This window comes from Miscanthus floridulus, chromosome 19, assembly GCF_019320115.1.
Source record: "Miscanthus floridulus cultivar M001 chromosome 19, ASM1932011v1, whole genome shotgun sequence".
Lineage (NCBI taxonomy): Eukaryota > Viridiplantae > Streptophyta > Magnoliopsida > Poales > Poaceae > Miscanthus > Miscanthus floridulus.
Genome location: NC_089598.1, coordinates 11,255,160 through 11,278,386, shown reverse-complemented (window position 1 = coordinate 11,278,386; position 23,227 = coordinate 11,255,160). Strand labels below are relative to the sequence as shown.

General features: G+C 44.2%; 1 protein-coding gene across 1 annotated transcript; it reads left to right on the top strand.

The window, feature by feature from the left end:
* Positions 1-6,897: 6,897 nt before the first annotated feature.
* Positions 6,898-8,397, top strand: LOC136528849 (AT-hook motif nuclear-localized protein 22-like). The gene has a single exon (XM_066521849.1). The coding sequence runs from the start codon at positions 7,007-7,009 to the stop codon at positions 8,018-8,020; it is 1,014 nt and encodes a 337-aa protein (XP_066377946.1). The 5' UTR covers positions 6,898-7,006; the 3' UTR covers positions 8,021-8,397.
* Positions 8,398-23,227: the final 14,830 nt, after the last annotated feature.

Sequence of the window (23,227 nt, the reverse complement as noted above, 5' to 3'; positions counted from 1 at the left end):
AGTCATGCATGCTGCGTCATCTGGCCTCTTCGCTGGGCTAGACTTGCCGGTGGAGGTGAACTGAATTGGCTGCCACTAAGGTGAGGAAAAGCCTAAAAGCGCAGATAACAAGAAAATCTTGCTTGTGAACTAAACAACCACGCGTCTAATTTCTAGCTGAGCGAGGCAAGCTCAACGCTTGCTTAACTACCAAACATGCCCTTAGTTATCTGTGTTCTTTTGTGTGTCTTTGTGTCTTTCTTGTCGTTATTATTGTCCTTGTAGTCATTGTATATTGTCTAGTCTGGGCATATCCACTTCTTTAATATTATATATTTTCCTCTATTTTTGAATACTCGGCGCCAAAAGCTAGTTTTTGTTCAGTAAATAAAACTTGTCATTGAACTTTTTTTTCCCAATTTTGTCCTTTATGGACACCACGTGATTAGAAGATTCTAGAGCTTACAAACTACATATATGGATCTAGAATGTTCTAATGGCTACTAATAATTAGACAAGGAGCACTATGGTAACAAGAAGATCTTGCTTGTGAACTAAAAAACAGCCACGTGTCTGATTTCTAGCTGAGTGAGATAAGCCCAACGATGACCTAACTACCAAACATGCCCTTAGTTGTCGGTGTTCTTTAGGGTATCTTTGTGTCTCTCTTGTCGTTATTCTTGTCCTTGTCGTCACTGTGTCTTTAGGGTATCTTTGTGTCTCTCTTGTCGTTATTCTTGTCCTTGTCGTCATTGTATTATCTAGTGTGGGCATATCCACTTCTTTACTATGATATACTTCCCTCTATTTTTGAATACTTGACGACAAAAGTCACCTTTTTGCTTGATAAAACTTGTCACCCAACTTTATTTTTTTACAATTTTGTGCTTTGTGGACCCCCAAAAAAGATAGTTTCTCTTTGGTGATGACAAGATTCTAGAGCTTACACCTTTACTATACATATGGATCTAGAATGTTCTAATGGCTACTGATAATTAGACAGGTGGCATTATGGTAATTCTGAATAAGAATAATGTATGAATTGATTTGCATGTTTTGGTCCTAGGTATCAAGTATTTGAAAACAAATGAAGTAATGGGCGCCTCTCTTCCTCTAAAAAACACTGCTCTTACATGTTTGTTAAAAGACTCCTACCTCCTATGTATGGGGTTGGATACACTCTCTTTTTCCTAAAATATAAGGAGTCTAAGTTTTTCATAAGTCAAGCTATTTAAAGTCTGACAAAATGTATAGATAAGATTATTAACATCTACCACATCAACGAGATAAATTATCAATCTATATTTTATAATATATCTAATGATGCTAATAATTTGATGTTTTTGAATCTAGGCCTCTAATTCAGTTTTAGCGATTAATGATGACACAATTATTGTGACTAACATTTGTTTTGCCGTGGCAATATAAGTTAGGTCACAATAATGATTGATTAATAGACAATGAATGATTTTCATAACCCTATTAATGATTTTGTTTTGGTTTTTAAAGTATGATCGACAAGGTTAAGGACGAACTAGTTCTAAGTATTGTTTCGTGTTAAGAGACACTTAGAGTAGTTTAGAACTTTGTTTTTTTCCTTTGGCCAAACTATGAAGGGGGTATGAACTAGTAGCTTGACCTAGATGAGTATAGTGAGTAGGTGTGGTGCACACTTGTCAAACTTAACTATGTATCCCATCATCTGCCTCAAATGAGAAGTCAATTCCAAGGTAGAGTCTAGATCTCCAAAAGATCTAAACATTTCAGAACTCCTAGCTCCAAGGTTGCAATATGCATGTGCTTCGAGGACTTGCTAGCACATAATTTGCTCAAAGACACCCATGCATTCGATGTTCCCTCTAGGATATTGTGGACGGGCGTGATTTCTTTGCCCCTTGTTAGGCCTGTTTTTGTTGATGTTGTCTATGTCGCTTCCCTTTAGTAGTTTTGGGCTTTTAGGGGAAGTTTGAAATGTCTTGCCGAGTCATCTGGCTGCCCTCGCCTCGCTGGGTAAGGCTAGCCTTGCTAGCAGAGGTGAACTGAATTGGCTAGCTTGCTCGGGTGAGAAAAAGCCTGTGCAGATAACAAGAAGACCTTGCAAACGACCACGTATCTAATTTCTAGCTGAGTAAGGCAAGCTCAACGCTTGCCTAGCTACCAGACATGCCCTTAGTTGCCGGTGTTCTTTTAGGCGTCTTTGTGTATCTCTTGTCGTTGTTGTATTGTCTATTCATGGCCTAACCATTTCTTTACTATCATGTACTCCTATCCATTTTTGAATACTGGATGCCAAAAGTTCCCTTTTTGTTTGGTAAAACTTGTCACTGGACTTTTTTTCAACATTGTCCTTTGTGGATCCCACAAAAGATAGCTTCTCTTTGGTGATTAGAAGATTCTAGAGCTTACACCCTTGCTATATGTCGCTTCGCTTTAGGGCATGTTTGGATCTTCTCAAATTCCACAATCTAGCTTCTAAAAGTTGTGATGGTATCTAAATGTCCACCAACTTCATAAGCCAGCTTCCACAATCTCAAAAGCTAAATGAACTTAGCATCTATCAGTTTCTGAAAATTATGATGGATCCAAATGTAGCCTTAGTAGTTTTGGGATTTTAGGGGAAGTTTGGAAAGTCTTGCCAGGTCATCTGGCCTCACCCCACCTTGATGGGTAAGGCTAGCCTTACGAGCAGAGGTAAGCTGAATTGGCTGGCTCGCTTGGCCGTGGAAAAGCCTGGAAAGTGCAGATAACGAGAAGATCTTGCTTGTGAACCGAACAACCACGTATCTAATTTATAGCTGAGTGAGCGAGCCCAATGCTTGCCCAGCTACCAAATATGCCCTTAGATGTCGGTATTATTTCGGTTACCTTTGTGTCTCTCTTGTCGTTATTCTTGTTGTCATTACATTGTCAATTCTAGGGCTAACCACTTCTTTACTACTATATACTTCTCTCCATTTTTAAATACTTGAGGCCAAAAGTCACCTTTTTGTTTGGTAAAACTTATCGCCGAACTTTTGTTCTCTAATTTTATCATTTGTGGACCCCACAAAAAGGTAGCTTCTCTTTGGTGATTAGAAGATTCTAGAGCTTACACCTTTGCTATACATATGTATTTATAATGTTCTAACCGCTACTAATAATTAGACAAAGGGGCATTGTGGCAATTTTGAATAAGAAAAATGTATGCATTGGTTTGCATGTTTTGGTCCAGGGTATCAAGTGTTTGAAAATCAAGGAAGTAATAGGAACCTCTCTTCTTCTCTCACAAAAAAGAGCACCTAGCTCTCTTGCATGTTCTTTAAAAGAAACTCCTACCTCCCATGTTTGGGATTGGATATACTCTCTTTTTCCAATATAAGGAATCTGAATTTTTCCTAAGTCAATTTATTTAAAATTTGACCAAATTTATAGATAAGATTATTAACATCTACCATACCAAAGAGATAAATTATCAAACAATATTTTATAATGTATTTGTTAATTTGATGTCTTAAATAATTTAGGTCACAAAAATTGATGCCTTAAATATTATTATTCTTTACTATCAACTATTCAAATTTAGGACAACTTAAAGTCATAACTATTAGGAGCAGGCCAAACCTGTGGGTTCAACCAAAAAAGGACCTCCGCCAATTCAATCACATTAACAGACCATGTGTGCAATCAACTAGAAAGAACCAATTGAACCGCCGGATTTTAGAGAGAAACTAGTGAAAAATGTGCAAGAAACCTCTGGTTCCATGCAGGGTGGCAAAAAATCAGAGAAAAAAGTCTCTGTGGGTGCAGAACCTATTCCCTACCCTGAGGCTATGTTGTAATTGTCTTGTGTTAAGTATGAAATATTTATTTTATTAAACCATATTAAACTGTTGGTTTAACCCATTAACCGTGAACATAACCAATGTCCCTCTAGATAAAGAGAGTATACACATAACCAATGTCCCTCTATTCAATGATTTTATAATATATCTTTGTTGACAAAATGGCATAAACATATATTTTGCATAAACATATATTTCAATTCTCAAGTAAATTATTATTTTGGACATATTGACTTGCATATAAGATTATAATTTTTCATATTTTTTTGTCATCGCCCATGGTGCCATTGTGGCGTCCACGTGTCATTTCCTTTATCACATTTCTCATGTCTCCTTTTGAAATCATAACTCGATAGTGAAAAGGTTTTGCTCTTTTAGGCCCTGTTTGGTTCTTTAGGAGCTCCTAAAATTTCTGTCACATCGAATGTTTAGATACTAATAAGGAGCATTAAATATAGATTAATTACAAAACCAATTACATAGATGGAGGCTAATTTGCGAGACGAATCTATTAAGCCTAATTAGTCTACGATTTGACAATATGATGCTGCAGTAAACATGTGCTAATGATGGATTAATTAGGCTTAATAGATTCATCTCGTGAATTAGTCTCTATCTGTGTAATTAGTTTTATAATTAGCTCATGTTTAGTCCTTCTAATTAGCATCCGAATATTCGATGTGACATGAATTTTAGGAGCGACTAAAGAACCAAACACCCCCTTAATTGAACCAATTTCGTTGTTGTAATGTGTGCATACGTCACGTAGTGGGTCGATATGGAAAATACACAAGTAAAACGCCTTAACGCCTTATATTCCACAATTATATACTCATCCACAAATGTAAGTACTTCTAGCATATATAAGCATTTCTTGCATATCACCCCTCCTTTTCCTCACCATTCAATTGACAGACATAAACTAATTGCTTCATTGAGCGGCATCACGATCATTTTCCTGCCATATTAATTTGGCATAATATTCTTAGAAATACTAACATTTGGGGATGGGGGACTATTTGTTATGAAATGCAATGATTCCGATTCATTTAAATCTAAGGGGGCTGGGGAACAAGTAAAACATTTTTTGTGGGTACAACAAGCAAAACATTTGTGACAACAAAACAATATATGAGGATTAACAAATGATGTAGATCATGCATCCTCTACCGTAGAGATACGGTTCGTGGATAAATCCGCTTGCATCCCTACCGAGTGGTTCAGATTCTACATGTTGCAACTTTTGGGGTATAGCGGAGTGACATTCACGTGAGTACGTAGTCAAAATAGCTAGCAAGCGTCACTATAGATGGTCCATGAGTTGGTTGTAGACTATCTTCAAGATTTTGTTCCTCACCGAGATACACATTCCATGGATATCTTTTCCGGATGGAAGCATCACAAACATTTATGACATGTACCACCCTACGCATATGCTTCTTCTATCTTCAAGGTCAACATCCAACGCATCCCTGCTTCATGTCTTTAATTACAGTAGATAGCAAAGCATTCCCAATAAAATCCCAATGATTTTAGTATTAAATTTTACCGACCTTCTAGATCCTTTTTGGTGTTATGGTGGGGTCAATGTCTCACATGTAAAAACTTAACCATCCAGTTTATACTTAGCTAGTAGGGCAATGATTTACCATCGGGCAGTACCAATAAGCTGCTGATGATGGGCAGTTCTAAACAATCTGATTGTAATCAATTTTAGAAACAAATTAAATATTTCTAATGAGATTTATCTCCGAGGATCTCAAATGATTTGGCCTGGATATACCACCTTAATTTTCCATCGTAATTCACATGTTTATATAGAGAACTAAGCATTTATTCCAAAATATCTACGTACTACATATCGATCTCTTACTATAGCTCTGTTTGACTGTTAATTAAAGAGTGGTTACTAACAATTGGGCTGTATCACTACCCCTCCACCAAATTTCACCACTTTCAACACAGTAATAAAAACCTCTTTGGAGACAACCCAAGCAATCTGAGACCAATATCTCCTCGGTGCATGTTCATGAACAGGGTTCGGAATTTCGGTCGGATTTCACTGTTATCAGATATTTTTCGGGTGAGATTTCGTTTAGATTTTTAAAATTTAGTCAACATCTCACGAACGTAGTTTGGAAAAATTTGACTGAACTTTTAGAGAATTTCGTTCCTACCAATTCTCTCTGGTGTACTTGTGTCACAACCGAGAGGCCGAACCCTACCCTGCAAAATGATTGCATGAGCATGTGAAAAACCAAGGTGTTTGTGGTTAATAATCAACATAGAGTGCATTGCCACACTATCTGTATAGATTCTCCACCATATATGCTTTCTATCTCTAAGGTCAATCTCTAGCATATCTTACTCCGAAGAAACAGCTAATAAGGATATGGAATTCCCATATCTACACACGATACGCTACGATACGAAGGTATCTCTAAGGCCAACCTCTGGTTGCAGACACGTATACGGTGTGCACACGCATTTCATTAAAAAGAAAATCCGATGACATTTAAGAACCAGCTAACACTAATAACACACGATGGTTCGGGACTCGCCCACCGTATGTGTGGGGGTGGTTTGGTCGCCTTGCCTGGTTAGACAAGAAACACAACATCTTACCAACTTAGGCGAGCCAAATCTGCTCTCCCCTGTGCTGGCAAGCCTAGCCTTGCCGAGCGAGGCGAGGTTACTTGGACGGGCAAAGCAACCAAACGCGCCCATAGTTTCCCTAAACAAAACGGCCGGTTAGCATTAACACGTGAAGCCGTATTGTGTCACCATATCTCCACCCGGTCCGCAGGCCGCGAGTGCAGGCGTGGAGTGGAGGGTCAAACCAGCAGGAGAGGGAGGGCCGTCGCCGGGCGCAATCAAACATGTCAGCGAGAGACGTGGGCAGCACCAGCGGCAGCGCAGGCCCGCGACCGCGATCAGGATCGGACAGACAAGGACGACTCCCCCGAACCCCCCTGCGGGGCCCACGAATGCGCGGGCCCCACCTCCTGCCCCCAATCTACGCGCTTGTCTTAACCCCCACCCCACCCCCAGACCCTTCTCTTCACGAACACCGTCGGCCGCTGGAGGAGAGCAGCAGCACGGGCAGCAGCACCACACCGCCCTGCCCACGCGCTCGCTCGCAAGGCGGCGGGTCGGGGAGGCCGTGTGCGTGCGCGTGCGCGAGCGTGGGCGGCGGCGGGCCGACGATGGATCCCGTGGCGGCTGCGGCGGCGCGCGGCGGTGGGCACCACTTCACGCCGCCCGTGGCGCCGTTCCACCACCCGTTCGGCGGCTTAGGCGGCCACCATCACCTGTTCCCGGGGCAGCAGCACCCGGCGTTCCAGCATTTCCAGGAGCAGCAGCAGCAGCAGCTGGAGCTGATGGGCGGCGGGGGCGGTGTCCCCGGCGTGAACAAGCAGGAGCTCGCTGACGACAGCAACAACACCATGAACAGCGCCGGGAGCAACGGGAGCGGCGACGGCGACCAGCAGCAGGCGGGGGGCGACGGCGACCAGCAGCAGCAGCACCCGGTGGTGATGCGCCGCCCGCGTGGCCGCCCCGCGGGGTCCAAGAACAAGCCGAAGCCGCCCGTGATCATCACGCGGGACAGCGCCAGCGCGCTGCGCGCCTACGTGCTGGAGGTCGCCGCCGGCTGCGACGTCGTCGACAGCGTGGCCGGGTTCGCGCGCCGCCGCCAGGTGGGCGTGTGCGTGCTCAGCGGCGCCGGGAGCGTCACCAACGTGTGCATCCGTCAGCCCGGTGGCGGCCCCAGCACCGTCGTCACCCTCGCTGGCCGCTTCGACATCCTCTCCCTCAGCGGCTCCTTCCTCCCGCCGCCGGCGCCGCCCGCCGCCACGGGGCTCACCGTCTACCTCTCCGGTGGGCAGGGCCAGGTGGTGGGCGGCACGGTCGCCGGCCCGCTCCTCGCCTCCGGCCCCGTCGTGATCGTTGCCGCCTGCTTCGGCAACGCCGCCTACGAGCGCCTCCCTCTCGACGACGACGAGCCGCCGCAGCAACAGCACCTGCAACAGCCTCTTCCTCCTCCGCAGGGCATGCCCGGAGCCTCCTCCTCGCCGCCCCCGCCGCTGCCATTGCCCGGACAACACCCGCTCGCCGACCAGCTCCCCCACAGCCTCATGAACGGCCTCCCTCTCCCCGCCGACGCCTACGGCTGGGCCAACCCCGGAGGCAGCGGCGCCGGCCGCGTCGCCCCGTACTGATCGATCACCGTACCGGACTTGATCCGGACATGGAAGGGGAACGAACAAGCGCGCGCGTGCTCTAGCTTGCTGCCTCATCGCCATCGACCGATCGACGACGAGCGAGGCGGCTGCTGCTAAGAGTCAATCCACCTCCCGATCCCCTTACCTTTTCGGCTTCTTTTTCTCTGCTAATTACCTTCTTGGACTTCTTCCCGTGCTGTTAAATTCCTTGGTGTAATGAATCTGCATGCCATGGATGCTTAATTAGTTACCTCCGTACTCCGTAGTTGTGTAATTCCCTTCCCCTGGTAGCAGTACCCAGTACTTGGAACCTGTCAGTCTGCGGTTAAATTTTCTTTTCCTTTAATTTCACCTGATGATCGATGGCTGCTAGTTACCTTATATTACCTGATGACTTGATGAGCAACTGCATGCATCATCGCATTCGCATCCATCTGTGTGTAGCTGTGTAGGAGCTGAGGGATTAGCGGTGTGGTGTAGTGGCAGCAGAAGCAATTAAGCTTTTTAAAAAATGGTATAATCTGTCTCCATCAGTCCTTGTCTTTGTCTCGGTCGACCTGGAGATCGACCGATTTCCGATGGAGAGCTAGGTCGCTAGGGACGGGGCATCGTGCAAAACCAAACGAGACCTGCCTCTGCCTGCGTATTTTATGGGGGTTGATGGGCGAGTTCGTTGTTGTTTCTCTTGGGGCTGTTCGTTCGGTTCACACCGTGCACTACAAGTGCAGATGTGGCAAACAAGGGGATCGGAGAACGGTCACGGTATCACATGAGCAATGCAACCAACCACTTCACCACCCAGCAGTCAACACCCAACGAACGAGCCGGTCAGCCGGACGGCGGCGTCCGGCCGGCTTTGCTTGCTTGTTCTGGCGCTGAAAGATGATGATGATGTGGCCAACGTACAGCATAACAGCTAGTAGTAGCACACAACCACTTCACAGCATATATGTATGTATATGTGACACACGCACACGACACGGCCTGCTATATTTTATGTTGTGTCTCAAGTTAGTGTCAACCGGATCCATTGGTTCAACGGAGGGGCTTCATTCGTCGTCGTCGCAGACCTCTCGCTCGTGTGCTCTTATTCTCTTTTTGGGCCATGTGCACCTGATGATATGGGTGCGTTTCTTCAGTCGTCTCGTAGTTAACCGTACCCGTGATGCTTAATTAGCAGGGACTGGTGTGGGGCCGGATCATATTAATCAGATCATTGAGGTACAAAAAAAAAACAGTATCAAGTGCGTACATATTATATATGGCAGAATTATTTTTGGTGCGAAAGCGTCACTTCGCCAGCTGTGTTTTGAGTGCAAAATTTTTAACCGAGAGGCCGGAAACAAAACTCCGTTTTCTGCAAAATATATACATACGCGCGCGCGTGCGGCGCGCCCCAATGCAAGTGTGTGCAACAAGGAGGTTTTCTGGTCTTTTTTTAGCTCCAACTGGCCATACACTTGATATTTTACCTGCGTATACAGGGACACCCCCCCCCCCCCCCCCAAAAAAAAAAAAAACAATCCTGGAAACATGTGACATTTTTATTAAAAAACAGTTCAGTGTATAACTTCATCCTACTGCATTATTGGCAACACTTTTATAAAATCCTAGTTTGACATTTCAGAATCTTGTCAGCCATACATATCCCGAACCTATTAGTTCAACAATTATTCAAACCCTGACAACACAGTTCTTTGAAACTAGCTAGTTCCGCATTTTTTTAAACAGATGTCTCGACAATTTTTCAAAAATTTGTAGAATTTTTCATTATTTTAGTTGGTGCTCACAAGGTAAGAATTTCGTTAACCTTCACTAGTCAGGAAATCTCTAGCTACCTTTTGTGTCAAAGATCGTGTATGCTAAGATGGTCTAATCCACGACTGTAATCTTGTAGACCTCCTACGCTCGCTAGAAGCACGTTGTTTGTATTAAACTTTTCTACCTTTAATTGCAAAGATGAACAAATCTTTTACGTATTCTAGAAAAATAGATTGTGTACCAAAGAACAAATTTTATTAATTTGACAGTATGATTAACCCATTAATTAGAAAAAAAATTAATAGATTTATTGGTGTATTCATTGCATTGGAAATCATTAATTACAAAAATTGGGATAGATTTCTAGTCTTTGTATGCTTTGTATTGTGTCATTAGTTAGAAACCATCGCGATTGGTGTCCACATTTAAGATTTTTTTTTCTCTGAGCGTATTTGTTTTAGATTTTTCCTTGTGATTTGATCTGCCCACAAGAGTTTTTAAGTTCCGATCTGGCATGGATACTCGTATTTTCAGTATATTATACAAAGAAGACAGCATTTTTAATGTGGAAGCGACATGCCTCTCGATATGATAGCGAGTTTCTAAGATGACCCCTCAATCAAGATTTGATGGCCCAGTATCTTTGAGGTGCTTATAAGGGTATAATGTACGTAGATATGTGCTTGTGGGCCTCGCGTTCATAAGTTACCACTGCTCCTTGATAATTATGTGGGTTTAGGAAAACGACCTTTAGTTTTTTTTTTCTCTCTAATATAATAAAACAGTCCATGTTCCCTTTGCAAAAAAAAAATATATAATTCTGGACGAGGACCTTCTGTGATGATGGTATGGCACCGATGCCCAGCAGAGGAAGCCGGATTGGTTACCACACTCGCCGAGACCGGCCATGTGAAGATCCAGGAGAACTTTTGGGGGAACGGTCTTCCAGGTATTTTGGGTTCATGCGTGCAGTGGCCGCGCGTGGGGATGCAATCGGAGTGAAAAAGAATATAGTGTCATCTTAGCAGGAACCGCTCGGCATGCATGTACGATGGAGGCGTCAGCCGTGGCTTAGTTTAGACTTTAGACACGGTTCTTTATTTTTGGTATAAAAAAAAGGAAACACTTTCCTTGGACAAGGTATCTTTTAAGACAGAAGCATATCTTAGTTGGTTAGATTTTCTGTAGTGGAAGGTGGAACCTCTCCATATGCTCCTCCTAAGTTGAAGTCCTCAATTAGACACAGGATATTATTCTAGGATTTTAACGGTAATATGATATATATTTTTTGAGTTTATTTTATGATTTAATGGTGTTATCCTTTTAAGTGGTATAAGAGATGTACCTCTAGATAACGAGCATCTGTAATGTGTATCAATCTCGAGATCAATTGGCATGTCCTACGGAGGTGCTTATTGATACTCCCTCCGTCCTATAATATAGCGTATTATGACATTTGAAATTTGTCCTGAAATATAAGAGATTCGGAGAATAAAAAGGTAATGTTTACTACATAGAAATACTTAATTTAGTACTTGTCATATTTTAATATAAGGAACTGAGAGTCCACTCTTTGATCGTTGGAAATAGAATTGGATTTCAATATATTAGCAAGTTAACTCATGGACAAATAACCAATAACTAATAAGTAAGTTTTGGTGCATTCGCATCTTCCCTGTCTTATCAATTACATCAAAATTTGGACAAGATGTACGAGTTAATAAGAAAAGGGACAAACAAAAAAGGAAACTTATTGACAATGCATTTGTAACCTGAATGCAACATACATACCACAAGTACTAGGTAGTTTAGGCCTTGTTTAGTTCCACTTCATTTTGCCAAATTTTTCAAGATTCTCCATCACATCGAATCTTTGGACGCATGCATGAAACATTAAATATAAATAAAAAATAAAACTAATTACACAGTTTAGACGAAATCCACGAGACGAATCTTTTAAGCCTAATTAGACTATGATTGGACACTAATTACCAAATAACAACGAAAAGCGCTACAGTGTCATTTTGCAAAATTCTTCGGATCTAAACTGGGCCTTAGGTAACTTCTTACTGGTCATTTGTTTTTGAAAATGATGTAAGATCTCATCATTTTTAATGGTTGCAAATACACCTCGCTCAACATAACAAACCATCCTATGATTCAACCATTCAACATAACATACCATTTCTTATTCTGGAGCTAGGGGGAGGGGGTTTCATTGAGTTGTGAAACATGAACTCGAGATAAACATGATGCTAAGTGTTGATCATCTTCGTCATGTATTTTGTAACAACCAACTAACTAAGAAATCCACAATTTTATATTATAATTTTAGTTTTCAACAAATTGAATATATACACTATACACTCTAAAAAGGTTGGAAATTTGGAATTAAAAATTAGTGGAGAATTTTAGAAATACCGGGCAGAGGGGGGTCGCTCCTGCTGCCATGCTCGACTGCTCTGGGACTCAGTCACTTGGGGGGTCTATGTAGCTATACACTCATGCCGCCGCTACCTCTACATATGGTATCACACATGCATTCTAGTATGCATGGACGTTTGGCAGAGGATTGGGATTTGGGAGTCTCAACTCTAGGATTGTTGGGTGCCTGGGCGAGAAAATGGCGGTCGACGGCCGTGGCCTAGCTGGTCGTCGCCTCAGGCGATGATAGTGCGCCTGAGCGAGGCGGCGGGCGACGGCGTAGCGGAAGGGGCCAACAAGTGGCGTGGGCGCCTGGCGTGGGCTATGGCGGCAGCGCAACTCACGAGTGAGAGTTAGCGAGACTTGAGAGAACGATGCATTTGCTGGTTGGTTCCTAAATTTGTGTAAAAAATGTCTAGGATATACCTAGGCTATCTAGACCACAACTAGGGTCATACATGGCTAGGCTATCTAAAACAAAAAAGTAAGCTTACTTATTGACAATGCATTTGTAACTTGAATGTAACATACAAAAAGTACCAGGTAGTTTAGGTAGCTTCTTCTTACGGGTCTTCAATTCTTGAAAATGATATAAGATGTCACCATTTTAATAGTTGCAAATACACCTCGCTCAACGTAACATACTACGATTCAACCATTCAACCTAACATACCATTTCTTGTTCTAGAGCTAGTGGGGAGGGGTGAGGGTGTCATTGAGTTGTGAAACAGGAACTCAGGAGAAACACGATGCTAAGTTTTGCTCCTCTTTGTCATGTATTTTGAACCAACTAACTGAGAAATATGTAATTTTAGATTTCAATACAGTTGAATATATAGAAGTATACACTCTAAAAAGTTGGAAGCTTGGAATTAGAACTTAGTAGAGAATTAAAGAAATACTGGCCAGATGTGGCTACTCTGCTGCCCTACTCGACTGCTCTGGGACTCGATCACTCAAGGGTCTATGTGGTCGTACGCCCATGCCATCGCTGCCTCTTCATACGATCACACATGCATTGTAGTATGCACGGTAGTCGGCAGAGGATTGGGATTTGGGGGGGTCTCAACTCTAGGACTGGTGTGTGCATAGGTGGGAAAACGACGATCGGTGGGTGTGGCCTAGCGGGTCGACACCTCAGCGGGTGACAGTGCGGCCGAGCAAGGCGACGGGTGATGGTGCGACTGAGGGGTCCAGCAAGCGGCGTGGCCAAACGGCATGAGCACTTGGCTGGGGACTATGGGTGGCGGCAGGACTCACGAGCGAGAGTGAGCAAGACTGCGAGAGAATGATGCATTTGCTGGTTGGTTCCTTTTGGGTAAAAAAGATGTCTAGGGTATACCTAGGCTACCTAGGCCCTAACTAGGGCAATGGCCGTAGTGGCCCTAGGCTTGGCTCCACCCCATAACCATATGAGACTGTGGCTGATAATGTAGCAATGTACTTGCAATAAGCAATTAGAGGATTTACTTTTGTACATGCATGATGCTTAGTGATTGATCAACAACCTTCTCTCTTTAGGAAATCAAATCATGCCTAAACAACATGGCTCTACTCTATATACACACACGCCCTAATGGCTCTGTACACACACACACACACCCTAATTAAACAATCTTTGAGCATGCCTTCCTCATGCTTACATGGAGGGTGCAAGATGATATGAAGATGATGAAGACAATGTTTACCTAGTCAAGGTGGGCATTGAGTTCAAGTTGAAAGGTTGCCTAGATGAGGAGAGAGCAAAGCACTTGAAGGCGTAGTGAGCCAATAACGGGATAGGAGTATGAGACATGCAGTGACATCAAGTCATCAAGGAGCTCGTGTGGGAGCTATGGGAGCAGCAATAGTTTCTCCTCATAACCAAGGGGGTGAGTCAGAGGCCATGTGGTACTATCCCAAAGCTTTGTCATGAAAAAGCTAAATCATAAAGGTGCCAGGTTTGTTCAATGCACGAAGAAAAAGTTGAATGGTTGTACCCTTCGATGTAGACCTTGACAAAAATAGCCTAGACCAAGCCTACCGAGCTTGGCCTAGCCTGCACCGTTGTTGGATAGGGCTTGGATAGCAAGAAACAAGCCCATGAAAATATTCCTTGAGCTCAACTATTCATTTTAACTATTTTTTCAACTAAAAAGAGCGAGTGGGCCGCCTAAGCCTGGGCCTGACCTGAAAATAGAGGCATGACTTTGCCCATTGGACATTACTATAAACGAAAGTTCCACAAAATTCTCAGGTCTACCTCAAAGGCATGTATCTACTATTAGGAAGCAAGGTTGTTTTTATCTTTCGCTAGGTGCCTATATATATGGAAAGTGGCTCATTGTGTGGCTAAACAAAAAACCTTATTCATTTTGCATCTAGGCTAGGTGTGTTCTTCATGTGAGAAGGAGACTCATAGAGGATATGTTACTCTAGTTCTCGTCTTCTTGATCTACATGAAATGGAGAGGAAGTGGGCAGTATTCTAGGCAAGACCTTGTATTTGTGTAGAATGAACAATCAATCCATGACATCGGTTTCCTGGCTTTCATATATGGATTCGCTTCTCCTTGTAGTTTGACTCCTCTACACTTTCTATGATTTTCGACCCCTATTTCATGGATTTTTTATTCCTCACACTTGGCCATGATTTCTTGGTGGATCGATGTTGGTGCTAGGACATATGACAAAATATCTAAGGTGATCCTCTCCAAAATCCACCTTTCAAGCATATTTGGTTTGAGCATTTTCTCATTCTTTCCAAATCGGTAAAATTAGTGGTCCTTGATCTTTGTAATTAAGGATATATGTTAGGCAAAAGACTCACCGCACCATGTATTGCTGAAGATATGTCAAAATTTCATTGGCTTCGGATGTCTTTTGATTGGTTTTTGTTCTTTGTGTTTTTTTGTCAACTCAGAAGTGCTATATTATTATGGTCCTGTTTGGCACCATTCAGCTTCACTGGTAGAGCATCTTTTTATGGCTTCAGCTACACAAGCAGCTCTACTAGTGGAGTTGAAGTTGTTTCAATAAACTGTTTGGTATGGTGAACAAAAGAAACAAAATAACCACAATGTCCTTCTCTTTTTTTTCTTAAATTTCCCTTGCTCTCTAATTTCTTCTTTCTTATCCGATCGGTCCTTCACGGTCTACTTTAATTTCTTATCTTCTCCTTATTCACCGATCTCCATCACCTACGCACCTGGCCCCACAGTGGCTGCACCTGGGAGCAGCTGAGAGGGTCTATGCGACTGTATGCACATATGTCGCCACCGCCTTTACATATGGTATCACACATGCATTCTAGTATGCACAGGCTTCGACAGAGGATTGGGATTTGGGAGTCTCAACTCTAGGCCAGGTGGTTGCTTGTGTGAGAAGTTAAAACATCAGTTGGCGGGCATGGCCTAGCGGGTCGGTGCCTCAACCAGTGACAGTGCGGCTGATCAAGGCGGCAGGCAACGGAGAAGCCAAAGGGGCCAACAAGTGGCATGGGCGCCTGGCGGGGGCTATGGGTGGCGACGCGACTCCCAAGTGGGAGTTAGCGAGACTCGAGATAACGATGCATTTGGTCATTGGTTCCTTTGGGTCAGAAATGTCCAGGATATACCTAGGCTATCTGGATCATGACTAGGGTCATCATGCATGGCCCTATGTCTAGGTCCATCCCAAATCGTATGAGACAACATAAGAGACCAGGGTAGAGTTCGATTGGTCTTATCAGCTAGCTTATTCGCTGGCTTATAAGCCATGGTACAGTATTTTTCTCTCTTAAAAAAATCAGCCATACAAATCAGCACCAGCGGCTTTAGAGCCAGCGGAACAAGCACCGATGTACTTGGAATAAACAACGAAAGGTTTACTTTTCTACATGCATGATGGCATGATGCTTAATTAGTGATTGATCGTCAACCTTCTCTCTTTAGGCAATCAAATCAAGCCTAAACGACATGGCACTGTACACACCAACACACGGCCTAATTAAACAATCTCTGATCATGCCTGCCTCATGCATCAATCTGCCTATCGATCCGAGTATATTACTTGCATCCGAGCATTTCCTTCTCCTGCGGCAGTCCGTCCGGTCCCTGCGTGGTGCTTTGGAAGCACGAGGCACTGTGGCATGCATGCATGGCCGGCTCGGACTAGGTCACAGTGGGCATGCCTGCCTGCCTGCCTGCGCTGCCCTGCTCAAATTGCATCGCGCGCAGCATTTACCTGCATGCATGCAAAGGATCATGGAAGGATGCTGCAGCCTGCATGGATCGACGGATGGATCGGATGGATGCATGCAGGTGTTGTGTGTGTACAGCAGTAAAAAGAGGCGCGGGGGCAAATGATTCCGGTGGCCGCATGCATGCAGGCATGGCATGATCTGCCCGCAGGCTGCTGCTGCCTTTTACTGCAACTACTGCAACGACGGGCCGGGAGGGGAGGGAGCAAGGCAACCTTGCGCCGCGCGGAGTTCGAGGCTGATGCAAGGAACAGTGCCAGCAGCGGCAGAGGCAGCCGATCTCCAGTGACCAGTGGCAATTAACAGGCATGGACGACATGGATGGATGCAATCGCTGAGCGGCTGAGGTGAGGTATGGGCCACCTGAAGAATTGAACCAGCGAAGAGAGGCGAAGGAGACGATCGATGGTAACAACGAGCAAAGCAAGAAGAGCACGCTGTTAGTACGTGTTATTTTTCTTTTCTACTATTTCCTTATTTTATTTTATTTTATTTTCCTTTCCTTATCTCGTTTCTCTCCTCAGAGCAACAAATCGCGTCGTTCTCAATCGCAGAAGAAGCGAGATCCGCGGGCCGCTCTTCGCCGGGCGCCGGCGTCCTTCCTCCTCCCATCCCTTCCCCGCGACCCTTTCTCCTCCTCCTCCGCAGTCTCGCGTCGGCCTGTCCGCACCCTTTCATCCTCGCCGACCTGCCCGCGCATCCGTCGCGTCCAAGCTCCGCCTCGCCGTCCGGCCGCGCTTCACCTCTACCTCGCCGTCGCGTCCGAACTCCGCCTCGCCGTCGCGACCGTGCTCCACCTCCACCTCGCCCGACCTCCGCACGTACGGCCTCGTCCACCAACGCCGGGGCAAAAGGGTCTGGGCCCACGCGCTGTCAGACGGAGCGGGGTGAAGCTGCCAATTCCAGCTTCGCCTTGCGTCGGTCGCATCTCAGCGCGTTTTCGGGAGCTCCGCCTCCGCGCGAGGAGCCGGTCCTTTTTGAACCGTTTGGCGGAGGGAGCTGCAACACGGGTCCGGGGAGCTGCCCAAGAATCTGTACCAAACGGGCACAGCTATCGCCTCTCAGCTTCAGCTCTTGGAGAGATCAGAGATCGATGCAGAGAGACAGGGAGATGCATGCATGTGTGATGCGATGTGTGTGGGTGTGATGTGTGTGAAGTGTGATGTGAGAGAGGAGAGAGAGCGAGTGTGGTGGTGGTCAGGGCCACGGGGTCACACGTGCACCTGGCGCCTTTTCGAGGCAGCAACAGTTGGGAAGGTATGGCGCGCAACAGAGCTTGCAGCTCAAAGCTGGGGACTGGGAGAAGATGGGATGGGACGGCCAAAAGACGGGCGGCGGTGGCCTCCTGCAGCCACTGCACGCGTTGCGTCGTCGTGTTGCCGTGGGCCGTGGCATGAGGGCATGAGGGCGTCCCCAGCGGAGATCAAACGGTCTGTTCGCTGGTTGATTTCTGAGTTGGTTTAGACTAACTAATGCTAGTTTATTGTGAGAAAAAAAATACTGTTGACTGGCTGATTTGGGCTGGCTGAAACCAACAAACGAACAGGCTGAAAAACGCTAGCTGACATGTAGTCAAAATAGAATAAAAAAAGAGAAGTCGGACACACTCTTCATCTATTGCCTATGGAAGCGTGCGAAGGAGAGACTTAGGCTCACTCCAAAGACGTGCGAGACTATCGTCGAAGAAGAGGGCGGCGGTGTTCAGATTTGGGTGTAGGTGTAGTTATAGGTTTGTTTATATACGGATGGTGTGAGCAGTCTACTTATATTGAATAGGTGTACATGTGTATAAACAGATATTATCACTGTATGCAGATGAGAGGCATTAAAAAAAAAGTCGCTAGCGAGTTCAGTTTTCATGCTCTCGCTCCTCCACGTCGCACACATCAGCTGGCGATTTCGATAGTCCGTTGGACGCGCCCTGGCGACGCTGGCCCTGGCCGCGGTGGCAGATCACGCAGTGACAGCGGCAGTGGGAGTAGCAGTCGCGTGCGACCTCGTCACGATCGTTATAAAATTCCAGCAGGCTGCGGGACCAGGGCTTGTACGTGTCAATGTGTGTGAGAGCGAGAGACCAGACCACACAACAGATCTTATAATCGATCTCTGCATATATACAGGAGAAAATATACCGGTAGGGTTTTTTTTTTTTTTGTTGAAACACATTACAAACCACTGGATACTTCGGTGTTCGGTAGGGCTAGACCCCTTGTGTAAATCTACCATTGAATTGTAGAACTCAATACTCGATTTAAACTTGTTATTATCTTATTACACTAGTGTTATTGTGTTAACAGAAGCTACCATATCCGTTGAGAGATACTAAAAATTACCACTTAACGAAAACAAATAAAACCTACAGCATCAAAATTTCTGATAATATAACAGCCTAAATTAAACTAGAGAGCCCATGTCTAATCTATTTACTAAAGAATACTTTTGGAATAAGAAGAGTGCATGATTAAATTCAGGCCTAACGGGTCGAACCTGCTAATAGAAAAAACGTGGAAGCATAAACACCATGGAAGACAACACCAAAGCATGGCATTTTTTTTACCGAGATATAGACGGGCATGAATATAGACGATCCTCCCGTAAATAGTAGCTACACTGGCATCTATGCGCACTCGAAAGCTTGTCGCCACACAACCTAGCTGGAAGTCATCTCGTGGTTACAATAGAATACCTTCTCTATATTTATGATGAGGAGACCAATGTACAACTAGTGAGTCTGACTCCAAATCTACCATACACTAACAAATACAACTCAAAATCCTAGCATATTTTGTGGAAGGCTAGCTCAAGGGGCATCGTCGTTGATGAGAGGCCGGCAGTCGTAGTTTCCTGGCCAGAGAACTCGCAATCACAGTAGCATGTGTTAGAGAGGGGTTTGTGTCTCTAGTGATCAAAAGTGCATGTGGCTTCTTTTTACTAAGGCCTTATTTGGTGGAGCTCTGGTTGGCTGTGGCTCCTCCATATATTGTAGTAAGGAGCCATTTTTTATCTCTTTTATCAAAATGAACCAGGAACCAGTGAAGACACTATTTTCGATCTCACTAGTTCCAACTCCTTCGTACACTAGAGTAAGGAGCCAAAGCCGTTTGGAGCCGTGCCCAATGGTGTCTATAAGTACGTAAATTAAAAGTAAAAGGGGCAAACAATATATTGTTTGATTTTTATTGTACATGTGTGAGTTTAGTTTGTAGCTAGTCTTTTAAGAACAAAGAGTGTGTATATTTAAAATGTTTATCAGAAAAAATAAAAGCCTACTAATATTAAAAAAACTAGTAAAAAGCTATTTGCACCGATTAGTTTTTCTACCCACAAGAAAGGTTTAATCTCCTTCCGTAGTAGTGATGATGATTGTCACCTATGCTAGCCCATGGTTTTTGCGCCGCTATAATATAAACTTTGCTAATAAGGGGCATGCAGACTAGTGGTGTAGATATGGATTTGCTCCAGATGATTATATTTTCGTCTTCCGCTCCTTAATCCCAAACAAACCCCCACAGATATAGGAACGGGTTGTACTTCATTATAGTACTATATATATATATATATATACTAGCAAGTGGTTCGTTGATGGTCATTAACCAGATAGGTTGCATGTTCGCCCAATCACATGATTACACGTGGCGATGACTTTGTTGATTTCACTAGCAAAATGATTGGTCCTTTTTCTTCTTTAGAAACAAATCAGATCACTGAGGAATCCTGCTGTTTCATCCCACAAATTATGCTGATGATGCGGAATACAAACTCTTTTGGAATGCAAGAATTTTACAGAAAGTATATATGTATATAAGAATTTTATAATAATAGACATATGTGTCCAAAGAATGTCTTAATTAGAGGAAAACGAAGAAAGGAGATAAACATATACTCTCTCTCCGTTCTAAGGCCTTAGCTTGGTTTTTTTTCACTAAAAAAATGATTCCGAACGAGTCCTACTAAACTGTTTGGTAGGGCTCTTCCGCTGGAGCAAGAGAGGAGCCCTACCAAATATGGCCTAAATTATAACATGTTTTCACTTTTTTAGATATATTATATTTTATTATATATGTAGATATAGTGTATATTTAAGTATATAATTAAAACTTTATATTTAGAAATATCGAAACGTCTTATAATTTAGAACTGAGAGAGTAACATATATAAAAATATATAAATCAGATCGATCCCTCTTGCAGTCTTATTCCATGTATCTATGAGCAGCTGAACAGCGACTACTTATTCCCTGTTCGCTTGAGTTTATTTAGAACTACTTTTCAGCTATGGAATAGTATATCACGACTTTTCAACATAAGTATCAGCGTAACCAAATTCCAAACCAAAACCAGGCGATCGATTCGATCACGGTCAGAGCTGTGTGAGGCCCCATGGAGATTCGGTCCGAGCGAAATGGATCTCTGATTCTCTGTCGCGCGCCGTCTCGTCTCTTCATGCGAGTGCTCAACTGCTCAGTGTGCAGCTGAGGGCGTACGGGTGCCTGTCACCGCGCCTGATCGATGACCGCGCGCCACGCCATGGCCATGGCCGGCCGCGAGTGGCGACGGCGACGGCGACGGCGACACCCAGCCGAGACACCGTACCCGCCCGGTTGCTTCATCACACGTCGTCGGTCGTCGTCCACACCGTGCACGCACATGTCCGACAAGACTGTTACAGTCTCTTTCAGCGTACGTACGCGTACTCTTGCTCTTGGTGGTAGCCCAGTATTCCAAGCTCCGTATTTCAGATACTGACAGAGATCGATGGCGATAGCGACACGTACGTACGTGCTGGTCGTCGATCAGCGGTCAACAATGCGGTGGGGCCGGCCGGGTGGCAGCAGCAGGCACACGATGACTACTACTGCATGCCCCGCCCAGCGCCCCTGACAGGTGATGAAGTGTCAGAGATCGACTGTCCTGGTCCGATCCATGCATGCATCTCTGGGAAAAAAAAAACCTAAAAAGAATGTTGCTGTCAGTACGTGTAGCTCGTGTACCAGTAGTGGTAGTCTGGTACTACTAGTACATCGGTGTCATTGTCATCGTGTACACATACGTCATACATGTTCCGATGCATGCGTGTACGTACGTGCAGTTGCTGAAAACGAGGGGAGTGGGTTGGAACGTACGCGGCGCCCTCGTCAGCAAAGGACGTGTGTACGTGTATATCCTGTGACGTTTATTCACACACTGTACAATCTCTCTCTCTCTCTCTCCAGTACGTCTCGGTCTACGCGTGTACGTACTCCAACTTTTGTTTGGTATACGTACATGTGAGTTTTTCAGGTATTCGATACATCGAGAAGACAGTTCAGTTTCCAAGCTATCTCACATGTTACTGATGATGAACAAGAATAAAGCCTCTATCTATCTCACGTACTACTTGTCACTTGTCTGCAAGTCTCTCGTGCATGGTTTTGTCTGTAATAAAATTACTAGTGGTAGTTCCTTTTTGTGCCCATGCAGAGTATTTGTAAACTAACCCACACTGTGTAGTTCTGTGGCATCTTCTCACTCTACAGGGAACTGGCTTGCTGTCGTCTGAATTGACAGCTGCAGGGGATTGGATTGGATTGGATAAGCCCTGTTTGGTTCCTGCAGTGCCTCCTAAGATTTCTGTCACATCGAATATTTAGACACATGCATAGAGTATTAAATATAGACTAATTACAAAACTAATTGCACAACTTTTTGCGAGACGAATCTTTTAAGCCTAATTAGTCCATGATTTGACAACGTGGTGCTACAGTAAACATATGCTAATGATAGATTAATTAGGCTTAAAAAATCGTCTCGCAAATTAGCCTCCATCTATGTAATTGGTTTTGTAATTAATCTATATTTAATACTCTTTATTAGTATCTAAACATTTGATGTGATATAAATTTTAGGAGCGACTAAAGAACCAAACACCCGCTTACCCTTAGCCCTTGTTTAGTTCATACCTAAAACTTTACGTCATGTCACATCAAATATTTGACACATGCATGTAGTATTAAATATAGACTAAAAAATAACTAGTTGCACAGTTTACGACTAATTTGCGAGACGAATCTTTTAAGCCTAATTAGTCCATAATTTGACAATAAAGTGCTATAGTAACACATGTGCTAATGACGGATTAGTTATACTTAATAACTTCATCTCGTGGTTTACTGACAAATTCAATAATTTATTTTTTATTAGTATCCGAACATCCAATGCGACACCTCATGTAATATCCAATGTGACACCCTGAAACTTTAGGGCCTGTATCTAAACAAGCCCTTGACCCCTCGGTAAGTTAGCTAGGGAGCGTTAAGAATATTTGGGAGCAGGATTGTTCTCTTCTTGTTGCTCGATCTCTGACTGAGGATGGACGAAGCTCCTAGCACACCACACCAGGACAAGGATGTAAAAAGAAATCCAAAGCTGGAAGTGTGCCTGCAGCCACAGTAGCAGAGAGGGGATAGCCTAGCCTAGCTGAGGGGCTAGGGGAGTGAGAGATCAGGCAAGTAGTACATCCTAGGATTGAGAGAGGCATCTCTTTGCACTGCAAGGGCAAGGTGAATTAGGTTACTGCCATAGTGTCATGCATCTCTCTCTCTGGTCTGGTCTCTTTCTAGAGAGAGAGGGAGAGGGAGACTGTCTGCAATAAGTGCAAGCAGGGAGTGCAAGTGCAGGCAGGAGTGGCTCAAGGCTGATTCTTTCTTGCTTGTGTCTGTCTGCATATGATATGGAGTAATGTTCCTTTCTCTCTCATCCATCCATCTCCTCCCCTCTTCATTCATGTGAATGAGACAGTGTCCATCACTGCGTGCATACATGC